The sequence below is a fragment of the Oncorhynchus masou genome, chromosome 22, assembly GCF_036934945.1.
Source record: "Oncorhynchus masou masou isolate Uvic2021 chromosome 22, UVic_Omas_1.1, whole genome shotgun sequence".
Classification (NCBI taxonomy): Eukaryota; Metazoa; Chordata; class Actinopteri; order Salmoniformes; family Salmonidae; genus Oncorhynchus; species Oncorhynchus masou.
In genome coordinates this window covers 48,205,829-48,222,186 of record NC_088233.1, presented here as the reverse complement: position 1 = coordinate 48,222,186, position 16,358 = coordinate 48,205,829, and the positions used below count along the sequence as shown (strand labels likewise).

Here is a 16,358-nt window from a genome sequence, read left to right as displayed (position 1 = left end):
CCTTTCACCACTACATATACAGCCTTGCCTCTGTTGTCATGCAGAGCCAATAGGGGTTTAGGTTTCAGTCTATCGGCTGTATGACAGACGGTAGGCCTGGCTGGTTGTAATAATGTAGGCCAGTCAGTGACTGATACAACCAGTCGGTCTCCTAGTAATGTAGGGTTTCATTTCCTGGTTCAAAAAGGGGTTTAGGTGGTGGGTGTGGCAGGGGCCGGCCCCTTCGGCACGGCTGACTTTTAGTGAACATTTCAGTGGCCCCTGTCTTGTCGGTGTGGAGAATTTCCTGCAATTGTACAAATTTCTCCATGGAGCTGAGAGAAAATGTAGCAGTTTTAAAGAAAGTTTCCTGCGATTTTATGCCTTTTGCTATGGCTAATACTGTGTTCTATCGCTCAAACATAATAACAAAATCTATTCTCCCTGCCTTGTTTAGCTTTTATTTTGGTTATTGTTAGTTTTCAAAGATTATATTCTAAGAAAATGTATAGGTCATTTTTTTCATATATACTTTATCTTCATTTAGTCGTTCAGTTTACACTGAAAGCGTTTATTTTTTACACGGTTTGGATTTCAATGGCAGAAAAATCCCTGTAATGCCTCCAATCTCCGACCCCTCTGGCTGATGACATGTATTCAATGTTATTTCAATGTTAATTCAATGTTTCCTCCCTAACCAGACCACCATGACCCTAAAAGGGCAGTGTTTTCTCAAGTGGTTCTACGGTTGCGTATGGTTTCTAGCCCAATACAAGAACACCTGATTCTACTCTCTTCTATTCCTAATCACCGAACCCCTTTCCTTAGTTGAACACTGTGTACTTGTGTTGGGCTGAAACGAAACAGTCTTGGTGTTACCCAGCAAGGTTGCAAAGTTCTGGTAACTTTCCCCCAAAGAAATTCCTAGGGTTTCCCAGTAGTCCCAGTTGGCCCGTAATCAGTAGGGGGGAATAAGCAGGAAATCAGGAATCCTTTTCCGGGAAAACCTAGGAAATTTTGGGGAAAGTTACCGGAATTTGGCAACCCTAGAAACACTGCTGTCCAGTTGTCGTATTGTAGTTTCTGCCTCATCTGGTGGTGTTTTCTGTTGTTAACTTTTCACTCTACTGATGCAGTGAGAAAAGCTCGTAAAGGGACTCAGTTTGCAGTTACACTGCAAGCCAAATGTAATTGAATGCAGAGTGGAGATTTGGCCTGGCGATTTTAGGCTCGACTGTGGAATGGCTCAGTAATCTACTCTTAAGCCCTTATCAGAGAGACGGGTTATATTTGAGCCGCTGCACTCTTGTGCAATCTTTCCCACTGCTGTGAGTGTGCGTGTGTGTGCGCGAGTGAGGGCGGAGGGAGAGGCAGGGGTCAATAGAGAATGGCTAGCTTGTGTTTCCTGCCTCCCTGAACCCGAGATTCTGTTACTGCCATGGAAGAGTTGGGAGAATGTTAGGAGGACTGTCCCCCCCCCCCGTCGATACCTGTAACCCTATCCTGTCAGGACCACTCTCCAGTGTCTCTAGAGTGGCGTGTGTGTGTTTTATGTCATCTGGTTAGTTTGTTTGTGCTGCAGCACAGTGAGTTAGTACTACTTGCTTTTCGTCTGATGACTTCATCCCCCCCAAAAAATTTCCCCATGGTTAAAAACCTTACTTTCCCACCCCGCCCCTCCACAGTGTAGCCAACCAATCTAGATAGAAGGCTGGTACCCCTATTCGCTGAACTCTGTTCCCTCTCTTGTTCCTATTGGTGGGCTGCCTCGCTGGGACCCTGCGAGTGTGCGAGGTCGTCCAATTGAAACCCAAGTGCACCGTCCACTCATAAATAGGTACCGCCCTCTCAACCTATTGAACTTTACCTGAGTTACTGCTTTTGCCATGTCATTTATCTTCAGTGTGTGGTTGGAGAAAGGCTAAATATATACAGTGCCGTGTATATTTGTCATGGTTTGGAGCATGTTTTGAGAGTGGTGTGCCTTTTTGGACGTGGTTGTGGTTTCCCTCCATTTTATCTGTCTTGTATGATCTCATTCACTTGTGCCTCTGGTTATGTGTGTTGGCTGAACTCTGCTTTGTCTGATATCCAGCATGCCACTCGTGGAGGTAGATCAATTTTATTTTATTTAAGTGGAATAAACATTTTTTTTCACCTCTTATGCAGTCTATTTTGGAATGCACTTAGAACCTTCTAGCCTGGTCCCAGATCGGTTTCAAATGAAACGTTTCTTTATAGAGAACATTTCTTGCAGGGGATGCATTTCAAGGTGCTTAATAAGTGTTTGTGCCGTCTTTCTCAAGGATGTGAATATTCTGTATAATAACTTTCTTAACGGCTGTTCGAGGTTATTAGCCTGGTGCCAATTCTGTTTGTGCCGTCTTGCTGACTCCTATTTTATTTTTTTTTTAAATTTAACCCTGTGGGGATAGTCGATCAGTAGGAGTTGTCAAGATGGCACAACCAGAATTGGCACCAGGCTAATAACCTTCAGTCGTTAAGCAACACTCGGTATACAGAATATAGTTCCTATATCCATTTCCATTATGCCAATGGTTTCCCCAAAGCAGAAAGTTTTTTCCAAGATCGCGGATTCCAGAACGTACCGTGCGAGCCGTGCCTTCATTCTGAGCGTTTATTGCCGTAAAAGTATTTCCACGTGAGAGTTCGGGGGTCCGTGTTATCGCAGCTTGGAGGCCAGGGCTACGTCCCAAATGGCACCCTATTCCCTACATACTACACTACTTTTGATAGGGCTCTGGTGAAAAAAGTAGTGCAATGTGTAGGGAATGGATAAGGCCCCCCCCCCCCCCCCAGGCTTATCTGGAAAGCACAATAAGAAGGCTTTGAATAGACGGGACACACAAAAAAAGGCCTGCGTGTCTGAGAGGGGCTGGGGAGAGGAATAAGAGGACTGCTGCTATTGTTAGCCTTCCTGTCTGGGAGTACAGGCTGGCTATTTTTGAGGAGGAGAGCCGGGGGGGGAGGGAGACTTGCCCAGGGTGAGCAGTGTGCATTCTCTGTGGAGGTGTGGTGGTCACAGAGTGCACTTGAATGTCCCACGCAGCCTCTTCCCTGTAGCGGGAATGCTATGAGGCTGTGGTAAGGAATGTTATAAGAGACCAGGCACTGTCTGCACATTCTTTCATTGGTCTGAAAAGGCAGGGCAGGTATTGGATAATTACAGCGACAGGGTAGCTGTTGGGATAGGTTGATAGATGGGGTGGGTGCGTGCGTGCGTGTGTATGGTGTGCACGTACACCCGACCATGATATAGAACTATATTAGAGAGCAGCTTGTCCAGACCGCTGAAGAGGCTGGAGAGTGAGTGAGGGGAGATTAAACAACTGATTAACACAGCAGCAGTCTGAGGCCCCCCCCCTCCCCCCCCCCAACGCGTGGCCTTGCCAGTAGCTACGTCGGGCCTTCTGTTGCTACACTATAGTGTACGGAATAAGGTGAAGCTGTCTGTCTGCTGATCTCAGGTCAGTTTCCCCACCTATGGTTAAGGTTAAAGGTTAGGGGAAGCTGATCCTAGGTCTCGGGACAACTTCACCCTGTTCCACAGTGTACACTACAGGCCGAACCTTAGACCAGCCAGGGAGGAGATTTAAAGACCTCCCCAGGGGGTAGAAGCAGCCTTCTGGCCCGACCTTCTCCAACCAATGCCTGGGGCCAAGAGGCTTACCGTTACACCCCGGTCATCCTGCAGGAGCACGGTCTGTCTGTGTGTTTGTGGGAATACGTGTGTGCATGGATGTGTGTACACCACAGGCGGCCGGCGGCTCCTTCATTGGTGAGGACGGACTCGTAGTAATGGCTGGAGCGGAATCAATGGAATGGTATCCAACACATCAAACATGTGCTTTCCATGTGTTTGGTGGTATTCCATTCCAGCTATTATTATGAGCCCGTCCTCCCCTCTGTGTGTCTGTGTGTGTGTGTGTGGTGCAGGGGTTTTCACGCCATGAACAACACCCATGCCTCAACTTGAAAAGCCATGTTTGTATCGAACGTCGAGTCAGGCAAAATCCCCCCAAAAATGCCAACACTCAAATGAAGAAATCACGCCATTTCACACCCTCTTGGCAATCTGTTACCTTGCTTTGTCTAGATCCAACTAAAACCCATGAGTCCTGAATGGCACCCTGTTCCCTACACAGTTGACTACATTTGACCAAGGCCTTGGTCAGAAGTAGTGGACTAATAGGGAAACGGGTGCCATTTGGCAATATTGGGTTTTAGTTGGATCTGGACTCTGATAAGACAAAAGGCATGGGTGTATTCATTAGCACACACTGTAGCAAAACATTTTGCAACGGGAGAAAGGGAAACAAGCGTTTCTTATTGGACAAATTCAGGTAGGTCCCTCTCCATTTCAGCCGGTTTTATTCAGCTTGGTTTGCTAGTGAAAACACCCCATATAGATTGGCTCTCATTTGTTACATGATGGCATGAGTGATTGCCTCAATAATTGCTTTTTGCGGTGCCAGTGATAGCCGTCTCCTACCTAACGAAAACGGCCTCTTGAAATATTGGTGTTGCTTCTTCATAGACTACAATCCAGTAATGACCCCCCCCCCCGAAAGGAATGGGCTGGTGGAAGGAAAATGGTGGAAACTCCCTCCAACCATGCTTACGTCAAACCAATGCTTGTAAATGTATGAGAGGGAGTGAACACTTCTGGGGTGAAGGCTGGGAGAATCTTAACTCGGCCATAGAGATTTGGCCTGCGTGCTGATTCTCCATCCTTCTCCCAAAGTGTGCACTTGCGTACTCCCCGGGGGTGGATTTTAAAAGCATTGGAATGGTGTATTTGTTGACTATTGTAAGGGGGGGGGGGTTCCACCATTGTTAAATCCATGATGGGAAGTGTGCAAGTGCACACTTTGGGGAAAAGCGTGGGGAATCTGAACGCCCCATAGAGATTAGCATAAGACAAGTATGTATAACCAAGTATAGAATAGGCCCAGTACAAACAATTTGCGAGCATGTTGAAAATAGCAATGTCATGGTTGAAGTTCTATCACAATGGCTCCTTCTATGCTTGCTTGCTTGTTGATTGGCTTACACTGCCCTCTGTCGTGGGTTGGATTGGACCTTTTTCATTCTTGTTATGTCACTCATGCTACTGTGTCTATTGGTCGGTATGGATGTCTATCTCTCCTTCTCCATTGGCTAGAGTACTCTGTCGCTTGTCTGTTATTCTATTGGCTGGCTGGCTTTTGTCTCTATTGGCTAGTTTCTCTATTGGCCAACACAGATAGGTCTCTTTTCCTATTGGCTAATGCTGATTTGACTCTCTCTTTTTTTCTTTCTATTGGCTGACTTGAATTTGTTTGTCTCCATGAAGACATTGGTTGATGTCCCTATTTCTCTTAATTGTTCAACACTTCTCTATCCATCTCGTTCATGGTTGGGGTCAATTCAGTTCTCAATTCAGTTCATAGTAGACCCTTTTTTGTTCTTGAATTACATATAAATTCACCTGAAATAACTGAATTCAAAACTCAGTTGACCCCAACCTTGCTATCTATCCCATTGGCCAGACACCCCGTCCATCACTCTTCTTCAGTCTGACCCTCCCTCTCTCCTCTCCCATAGGCCAACCACACGGGCACGCGCTCGTACATTTACAACCGGAGCACTGTGATTGACTCGCAGGCGGAGCACGGCGGCATGCGGACGTACTTCTTCAGCGCCGACACGCAAGAGGACGTGAACGGCTGGGTGAAGGCCATGAACCAGGCGGCGCTGATGCAGAACCAAACCGACAGCCTCAAGAGGTAGGTGTAGTGCGGAAGTTAGCCCTAGACACTGATCCTGGGTCAGTTTTGCATTACCGCCGCCAATGGTTAAGGTTCGGATCTGGGGGCGCAACGGTCGTCAAAATTGATAAAGGGTCCAAAATCTATTTCTGATAAATCTTAACGGCTGCGTACTGGTGTAAGATACTCAACTCAACTAACTTATAGATTATTTTATTTTATTTATCCATCAAATAATGGCTTTATATTGACTGTATTATAGCGAATGAACAATGAGAGACAGGGAATGAATGGGATCCAGACATTTTGGTGGGACTTCAGGTGTTCAATTTAATGTGAAATATGCAATTATTTCTTTGTTAAGTGATTCATGCCAACTTTTTTAAACCGCATATGGCCCTTTTTCATATGTTTTGCTATTATATTGCTAGAAATATAACGTTTGTAAATAACAACCAATTTGCATTTACATACAGGCACAAATTCATAAATTAGCATGAAATGACTCTTTATCCAACCAGCTCTTTCTAAGTTACCACCCCAAAGAGAATTTGTACCCCACATGTCATCCTAGAATATTAAACAAGGCAGAAATGTTTTGTACCAAAATGTCCACACATGTTGTGAACATCGTCTCATTAGAATTAACCAATGCATATTTATTTGACAGTAAGGGGAAAGATCAAAAAGTTGAGCGATTGACCCAGAATATCTGCTTTCTTTTCCGAGTGGCCAACCATTATTCACATGATCATCTAATCAAACCTCAACAGGTTTCCGTCCCCACGGAGTGAAACGTTTACTCTGCATAGACCGTTTTTGTCTTCTCTTGTCATTTAGTTGCCGTGTCAGTGCGTTCCCTGTCGATATGCCAACGCTGATGAAACGCCCGTGTCAGTGCCGTTCCCTGTCGATATGTCAACGCTGATGAAACGCCCGTGTCAGTGCCGTTCCCTGTCGATATGTCAACGCTGATGAAACGCCCGTGTCAGTGCCGTTCCCTGTCCATATGTCAACGCTGATGTGCCGTTCCCTGTCGATATGTCAACGCTGATGAAACGCCCGTGTCAGTGAAACGCCCGTGTCAGTGCCGTTCCCTGTCGATATGTCAACGCTGATGAAAACGCCCGATATGTCAGTGCCGTTCCCTGTCGATATGTCAACGCTGATGAAACGCCCGTGTCAGTGCGTTCCCTGTCCATATGTCAACGCTGATGAAACGCCCGTGTCAGTGCCGTTCCCTGTCGATATGTCAACGCTGATGAAACGCCCGTGTCAGTGCGTTCCCTGTCGATATGTCAACGCTGATGAAACGCCCGTGTCAGTGCGTTCCCTGTCGATATGTCAACGCTGATGAAACGCCCGTGTCAGTGCCGTTCCCTGTCGATATGTCAACGCTGATGAAACGCCCGTGTCAGTGCGTTCCCTGTCGATATGTCAACGCTGATGAAACCTTTTTCGACCTTTCCGACAATGCCCCCATCCTTTCGAGACATCGTTTCACACTTTTCCCCCCAACAGTAAAGTCCAGGAGAAAAGGGTGGTTTGCACAGGCAACCGTATGGATATTGTCTGTTTTCTATTTTGAACGAAAGTCAATGAAGTGGCAATTAGTTGACAAATAGATGATCCACTTCTCAAACACAGCCAAAGGATGGCGAAGAGGTGTATTCTCAGATGGGCCGTGCTACTGTACGTATGGGGATAGTTCACCATGGAGCCCAGAGGTACGCTGCCTTGGACCGAACCTCCCTGCCTGTCAACCTGTCACTCCGGACCTGGGTCATGTACATGTGAAATATTGGCGGTTTGCTTGATTTAGCTTTATCAAATTGAAGGGGTGGATTGAGTTTGCACTTTTGGGACTGTTCAGTTGGTTATATTTTATTGGGCAATTACCCATCTGACTGAGGTTGTATTGTGAATGGTACATGTAACTTAGCAGTGGCAATTCTTAAGTGTGTGTGTGTGTGTGTGTGTGTGTGTGTGTGTGTGTGTGTGTGTGTCTGAATATATCTGTCTGTGTGTCTGAATATATCTGTCTGTGTGTCTGAATATATCTGTCTGTGTGTCTGAATATATCTGTCTGTCTGTCTGAATATGTCTGTCTGTCTGTCTGAATATGTCTGTCTGTCTGTCTGTCTGTGTCTGTCTGTCTGTCTGTCTGTGTCTGTCTGTGTCTGTCTGTCTGTGTGTGTGTGTCTGAATATATCTGTCTGTCTGAATATATCTGTCTGTGTGTCTGTGTGTGTGTGTCTGAATATATCTGTCTGTGTGTCTGAATATATCTGTCTGTGTGTCTGAATATATCTGTCTGTGTGTCTGAATATATCTGTCTGTGTGTCTGAATATATCTGTCTGTGTGTCTGAATATATCTGTCTGGGGAGAGAGATGAGTTTCCTTGTGTTTGCCATTCTGTCAGTCTCATTGATAGGCAGCGCTGAGAAACAGAGCTGTAATCTCTAGGGCTATTTGGGTTTGTGTGTGTGCGTGAGTGAGTGCTTGTGAATGCCTGTGTGACCTTGCAGCAGAGAGTGCATTGTGATGCTGTGTCTGTGCCAGCCTTGCTCCATGATGCCACTCAGCCTGCTCTCAGATTGCATTGGTGCAGGCACACGCACAATGGTACAGTTTCACAGACTTTATGACAGATGTCTAACTATGCTGTGAGAAGGATGGCGAGAAAGTGAATAACGTAGAGAGATGGAAGAAGAGAGTGATGGTGGAAAAAGCGATGGACAGACAGACTAGAGAGAATAATAGACGGGGGGCTGATGGGAGAAAGAGGGGGATATGTGGAAGAGAAGAGGGGGTGAGAGGAGAGACACACGGACAGAGAGATGGACATGGACAGACGGACGGGGATGGACGGACACACAGACAAAGAGACGGGCGGACAATACGGACGCGGGCGGACAATACGGACACGGGCGGACAATACGGACGACAGGCGGACGGACACGGACGCGGGATGTCCATCCGTCCGACAGGCAGAGACGGACACTGACGGGATGTCCATCCGCCCGACAGGCAGAGACGGACACTGACGGGATGTCCATCCGCCCGACAGGCAGAGACGGACACTGACGGGATGTCCATCCGTCCGACAGGCAGAGACGGACACTGACGGGATGTCCATCCGCCCGACAGGCAGAGACGGACACAGGCGGGATGTCCATCCGCCCGACAGGCAGAGACGGACACTGGCGGGGATGTCCATCCGCCCGACAGGCAGAGACGGACACTGGCGGGATGTCCATCCGTCCGACAGGCAGAGACGGACACTGGCGGGATGTCCATCCGCCCGACAGGCAGAGACGGACACTGGCGGGATGTCCATCCGCCCGACAGGCAGAGACGGACACTGGCGGGATGTCCATCCGCCCGACAGGCAGAGACGGACACTGGCGGGATGTCCATCCGTCCGACAGGCAGAGACGGACACTGGCGGGCTGTCCATCCGCCCGACAGGCAGAGACGGACACTGGCGGGCTGTCCATCCGCCCGACAGGCAGAGACGGACACTGACGGACAGGCGGTCCATCCGCCCGACAGGCAGAGACGGACACACGGCGGGGACAGTCCATCCGACACACAGACAGGCAGAGCAATTTGGAACTGGGGTGAGTGTCCATCCGCCAGACAGGCAGAGACGGTCCCATTCTGTGAGCTTGGGATGTCCATCCTGATGCTCCCGACAGGCACAATAACACACTTACAGGGATGTCCATCAGCCCTAGCAGGACAGAAATTTGACTAACTGATTTTTTGGAAAGGATGTCCATCCTGAAAGGCAGAGATCGGACATTTGAAGGGATGTCCATCTTTTGCATATATACTGTATAGGAAAACGTGTATTTTGGGGGATGTCCATATTGACCCGACAGGCAGAGACGGACACAGGCGGGATGTCCATCCGCCCGACAGGCATTTTATGAAGTGACATTGGTTGGTGGATTTAATGTCCATCCGCCCGACAGGCAGAGACGGACACTGGCGGGCTGTCCATCCGCCCGACAGGCAGCTAACATGGACATTGTACGGGATGTCCATCCGCCCGACAGGCAGATTTTGAGACGGACAGTTTAAACTTGGGATGTCCATCCGAACCCAACAGGCATTAATTCGGTATACTTATATGTTTTATGTCCCAATATTTGTCCATCCGATACGGACAGACACACACACGGGCGGACCCGCAGGCAGAGACGGACACTGGCGGGCTGTCCATCCGCCCGACAGGCAGAGACGGACACTGGCGAGCTGTCCATCCGCCCGACAGGCAGAGACGGACACAGGCGGTGGGATGTCCATCCGCCCTGACAGGCAGGACGGACACTGGCGGGATGTCCATCCGCCCGACAGGCAGAACCGGACACTGACGGGATGTCCATCCTGCCGAGACTGGGGCATTTAGCCGGAACTGTGGTCAGAGGATGTCCATCCGCCAAATGTGATAAATATTGGGCAGAGCCGGACACTGACGGGATGTCCATCCGTCCGACGGGCAGAGACGGACACTGACGGACAGGCGGATGGATACGGGCAGACGGACAAGGACGGACAGGCACGGATGGACGGACGGACGGACAGTCACTCCCGACAAACAGTCATTGTGCTGACGTTGCTTCCAGACGCAATTTGGAACTCGGTAGTGAGTGTTGCAACTGAGGACAGACACATTTTTATGCGCTTTAGCTACTAATGCTAAAAAGACATGGTCCCATTCTGTGACACACCTTCAAATTAGTGGATTTGCTATTTCAGCCACAGCTTGTGTGGCCTACCACTTCGTTCTGATGCTCCTAGACATTTCCACTACACAGCCATGCAATCTCCAATACAAACTTTTGCAGTAGAATGACTGGTTGCAGCAGTCTTTATGCAGGACAGAAATTTGACTAACTGGAAGTGCTTTTTGTGAAAGTGGACATCCTAGGAAATCAGCCGAATAGGAGACCACTCACAGAATTTGAAGGGAGTGTCCACATACTTTTGTCTCATATACTGCATATGTGAAAACGTGTAATTTTGGGTAGTAGCCTCATAATAAAATGGGTTTTCTGCAATATTGGCACACTACACTAAGATGACAGACCAATGCCGAACAAAAGTGAACCTTCACTTTGGAGGTTTCTGGAGTGATAAATCACACTTCAATCTGGCCAAGTTGACAAATCTATTTTATGAAGTGCCATTGGTTGAATGGATTTAATGTAAAGATTTTGATAGAATAATGGTCTGGGGCTGAATTTGTTAGTTCCAGTGAAATAATCTTAATGCCAGTATACAATGCATTCTAGACATTAGTGTTCCAGGTTATCAACAGTTTGGGAACAGCTAACATGATAAAGGAGCTCTATACAATGTTTGTTTATCACAGTGTGGAATTTATTATTTTTTCGTTGAAGAGCCTTCTGGTCTTTTCATATAGCTGTCATGTTCCTCCATTATCATCACTGTCAGGTGGGGTATACGGGTAAGGCAGTTGACTGTGAATCTTCAGGGTACAGTAACCGTGGGTTTGAGGCCCCCCTCGCGTCAAGCGTTTCTGTTAATTAAGGAGAAAGAAAGGTTCACTGCTGGTCCTCGATGCTCGACTTTATATAATGCATATGTGACGCAGTGGATGATTATTCTAATGCATATAAAATGTTGTACATGCACGTTTAGCCTACAAACAAATGAAGTGTTTGTTATTGCCATCTGAATGCACAATTCAAATAACAGTAACGTTATGCTGTTATATTCGGTGTGCTAGGCCCATGTCGAATACTAAATAATCATTAAGCGATCTTGTGAGACATTTGATTCAGCTTTGATGGAAACTTCACTGAACAGGCACCGTTCTGAGAGGTGGCGGAGCGTCGCTCCGGGAACATTACAGCCCTGTAGCCTTTGTGTTGGTCTGCAAGAGACACTCAATGAAGCTCCTCTTTAAAGAGATTTCTCAACTTCGTTTGCAATGGTTTTGATTTCCCATCTTCATTTGCAATGGTTTTGATTTCCCTTCGAAACAGACTATCGCAGCAAATGTAATTCAACATTTCAAAGTTTTTCACTTCTGTTAAGGATGCTTTCATGGCGGTGTTCAGTCACATCCAACTGCATCAACATTTGGATTTGGCAGATGCAAGTGTTTGTCCCAGGAAATAATCATGTCCAGCTGGTCTTGTTGGCATGTGCCAGGTTTTCGGGATGGGAAAAGCTAACATGTAGCGTACTATCACACACAACTATGTCAACGATTTTCATTTTAATGTTTAGAAGTATGGACCCATCAGATTGAGCCATGCCGGTTCATGACCCCACTGTGTGCTGCATACTGTACGTACGTATATATGTGTGTGTGTGTGTGTGTGTGGGATGTGTGTGTGTGTGTGTGTGTGTGTGTGTGTGTGTGTGTGTGTGTGTGTGTGTGTGTGTGTGTGTGTGTGTGTGGGATGTGTGTGTGTGTGTGGGATGTGTGTGTGGGGTGTGTGTGTGGGATGTGTGTGTGGGGTGATGTGTGCACTTAAATATTGGGATTGTGTGAATGGGATGTGTGTGTCAAGGCTTTGAAATCCTTATTTAACCTGTGTGTGTGGATTTGTGTGTAAGGGGATGTGTGTCAGTGGATGCCATGTGTGTGGGATGTGTATTGTGGGACTTTTTCCACATTGTGTGTGGGAGCCTGGGATGTGTGTGTGGGATGTCAATGTACACATAATACCACATAATGGGATTTGTGAGCAAATTTCTAAAATATAAAAAGAAGGATTTACCAAAGTACACTGCTGTAAAGGGAACACTTAAACAACACAATGTGTGAAATGTGTGTACTTAGGAAGCAACACTGATTGTAAATGGGATGCTGTTGTGCAAATGGAATAGACAACAGGTGGAAATTATGGCAATTAGCAAGGATGAGTGTGTGCAGGTGGTGACCACAGACCACTTCTCAGTTGTGTGCTTCCTGGCTGATGTTTTGGTCACTTTTGAATGTGGGATGTGGGATGTGGTGTGAGGGATGTGTGGTGGTGTGCTCATCCAGGATGGTGTGTGTGTGGCAATGAAGGTTTGCTGTGTCTGTGTGTGTGTGTGTGTGTGGGATGTGTGTGTGTGTGTGTGTGGGATGTGTGTGTGTGTGTGTGGGATGTGTGTGTGTGTGTGGGATGTGTGTTATAGCCAACCAATTTACTGTGGCTCTTGGAGCGCTGTATTTGATGAATGAGAAGCTCATATCATCGTCGCAAGTATGACTGCTCATTCCCGCCAGTATATTAGACACCCTGAGCTATTTTTAGTGGCTGTCAGCCTGAGAGACCTGGGAGGCTAGGCTACGCTAATTGCTAACGCTAAGTAACCCAGTTCTCTCTTCATTTAGAATTAGCCCCGACTTTCCCTGTAGCTATGTTCCTATATCCTATTTTGACGGGCCCTTCATTCACGTTAGGCTATGCTAATGTTAACACCTAACTTGGTTGCGATTGGTGATATGAAGGGATGAAATAATGATTCTCTAGTAAATTACAAAAAGTAACATCTAACATTAACTCCTGTGAGAGGTTAGAGGTATGAAAAATGTGGAAACAAAATAAGTGGGAAAGTTACTGGGATTTTTGCAACCCAATTACTGATACAATGGCAAATGTCAATAATTCTGTTGTTCCTATGTGTTGAGATATAGAGCCAAACCATCTCCCGTTCTGTTCCTCTCCTAGGCCGTCGGAAACATCGGAGAAATCGGAAATGCCCAACACATCGGAGCGCAAGGGGGTCCCCCAAACCAACCACGTCAACAACTACACAAAGACCTCACACGAACCCCGAGCCGACCCCCATCTCCATAGCGATGGAGTGGTCCTCGAACCTGCCGATATCCGAGAAACCGAGGAGCGCCGTAGCTTCCGGAATGACACACTCAATCCCATCCCTTCCAAGATTCCTTCCCTCGGCGGCGGAAGTGTGGAAATTGAAATGGACGCCGTCCCTCCTAGCAGTCTCCCTCCCCTTCCCTCCCTAACTCCTGACTCCGCCTCCGCACCCACATCTGCGCCCCCCTCCAGGGCACCATCGCGCGCCCCGTCGCGTGGCGCCTTCACCCTGCCCCCCGGGGCCTGTCTGAGGAATGGGACACCCACTCCGGAACCCAACGGGATGGGGACAGGGACGTACCAGAGGGCCACGCTGACCCCCCAGGTGGTTGACACTCAAAGGCAGGTGCAGAGGAGGAGCGCCCTGGAGCAGGTGGAGCACTGGGTCAAGGTGCAGAAGGCCGAGCACAAAGGGTAAAGGTCACGGTTCACAGGTCACACCACCACTCGTCTAGGTGTTTATCACTGTGCATTCAAATGGCATATAATTACAAACACATAGACACTCATATCTTGAGTTCAAACACATTGGCCTACTCTTATAACATTTCGTTAGACAATGAGTACCATATGTATCCCGTACATGCTCTATTACTAATAAAACTTTGCACAACATGAGCATTCACACTCGCATATGTTTATTGTGATGCATATTCAAACACATACTTTATCACACACACATTCTACTAGGTAAGCGGTTTCAGTGTTTAGGTATGGTTGATATACTGCAAGTTCATCATGGGGGTCATAGCCAACATCTCCCTCTAGTGGGGTTCTTGGAATAATGTACGCATAGAGTCGCTCAAAACATTAAGGTTTACGTTCAGCACAATACTCCGACCCTGCTAAGCCAGTCAAATGTATATCAGCAACACAATGATACAAAGTTCACAGCCTTGCTTTTGTCTGACCTGCGGCCTCTTCCCTGTTCTCTCTCCCATAGCCCCCCCTCAAGAGGGGGCACCCTCCCCCGTCACAGCCCCCCGACCGCGGCACGCCAAGGGGAGTACAAATACGCACAGGACCGCCTCAGCCACTTCCGACTCGGACCCTCAGACCCCCAGGGTATCGGCGCCAGGGACGGGGTTGGCATCGGTGGGCCTGGCACCGTGTGGCAGCTCTACGAGTGGCAGCAGCGCCACCAGTTCCGCCACGGCAGTCCCACTGCCCCCCTCTACACACCTGCCCCGGACTACCCCTTCGGGCCCAGGCCCCCCTCCACGGTGCCCCCCTCGGCCCCGCGACCCAGTTCTGAGGTTCCCCGCTGTGTGTCGGTTCCCCCAGACCCCTCCGATATCCTCCCACCGGGCCCCCAGAGCTCCAGGGCCCTGTCCCCGCCACGGAGGCCCCACACACCCGCTAACCGGGTGGTGGTAATGCCCCAGGGGGGGAGAGATGCACTGGACATGCCGGTGGCTGGGTCCCCACGAAGAGCCAAGTCTCAACTACTCAAGGTAAGACGAAGGGGAATGAAACTTTGAATGTTATCATAGCAGGTTTATGTTCATTTTTCTGACAGTATTCTGCGGAGGTAATAATGGCAGATTAAGACTGTTAACTGCAGTGTGTGTGGGTTGTGTTTGCCAGGCTGCCACCATCGAGAGACGGTCCATGCCTCCCTCCAACTACATCACACACACGGTCAGCGCGCCCAGCCTTCATGGGAAAACGGTATGGAGTCACGCACCCAGTCACAACCCAAGCATGTTGTATTAGATGCCGACATAAAGTCAAAGATCCAGTGTTTCTTGAATAACCTGGACACTTACCAATGAACTTAATTTACAGTACTTCTTTACAAGGATCAGATGAGAATCAGCAACATTCTGCTCCATACACATTTCAGGTTTCCGATATACACTGAACAAAAATATAAACACAACATGTAACAATTTCAACGATTTTACTGAGTTACAGTTCATATAAGGAAATCAGTCAATTTGAAATGAATTCATTAGGCCCTAGTCTATGGATTTGACATGACTGGGAATACAGATACAGTGCATTTGGAAAGTATTCAGACCCCTTGACTTTCTCCACATTTTGTTACGTTACAGCCTTATTCTAATATGTATTAAATTGTTTTTTTTTCACTCATCAATCTACAAACCATACCCCATAATAACTAAGAGAAATTTCTGTATTAAAAATAAAAAACTGAAATATCACATTTACTTAAGTATTCAGACTCTTTACTCCGTACTTTGTTGAAACGCCTTTGGCAGCGATTACAGCCTTGAGTCTTCTTGGGTAGGACGCTACAAGCTTGGCACACCTGTATTTGGGGAGTTTCTCACATTCTTCTCTGCAGATCCTCTCAAGATCTGTCAGGTTGGATGGGGAGCATCGTTGCACAGATATTTTCTGGTCTCTCCAGAGATGTTTGATCAGGTTCAAGTCCGTGCTCTGGCTGGGCCACTCGAGGAGATTGAGACTTGTCCCAAAGTCACTGCTGCATTGTCTTGGCTGTGTGCTTTGGGTCGTTGTTCTGTTGGAAGGTGAACCTTTTGCCCCAGTCTGAGGTCCTAAGCGCTCTGGAGCAGGTTTTCATCAAGGATCTCTCTGTACCTTGCTCTGCTTATCTTTCCCTTGATCCTGGCTAGTCTCCCAGAATCTGTTGCTGAAAAACATTGCCACAGCATGAAGCTGCCACCACCATGCTTCACTGTAGGGATGGGGGCAGGTTTCCTCCAAATGTGACGCTTGGCATTCAGGCCAAAGAGTTCAATCTTGGTTTCATCAGACCAGAGA

At 47.8% G+C, this 16,358-nt stretch overlaps 1 protein-coding gene across 13 annotated transcripts in view; it reads left to right on the top strand.

Moving 5' to 3' along the window:
• LOC135509634 (pleckstrin homology domain-containing family A member 7-like) overlaps positions 1–16,358 on the top strand; it is a 202,004-nt gene that overhangs the window by 159,683 nt on the left and 25,963 nt on the right. For 11 of the 13 annotated variants that reach the window (XM_064930441.1, XM_064930442.1, XM_064930440.1 and 8 more), the window contains 4 exons: positions 5,587–5,768; positions 13,455–14,021; positions 14,551–15,061; positions 15,195–15,278. In XM_064930441.1, coding sequence (XP_064786513.1) covers positions 5,587–5,768; positions 13,455–14,021; positions 14,551–15,061; positions 15,195–15,278 — 1,344 coding nt within the window. The remainder of the gene's footprint in view (positions 1–5,586; positions 5,769–13,454; positions 14,022–14,550; positions 15,062–15,194; positions 15,279–16,358) is intronic. The other 2 variants (XM_064930452.1, XM_064930443.1) reach the window with 1 other exon arrangement.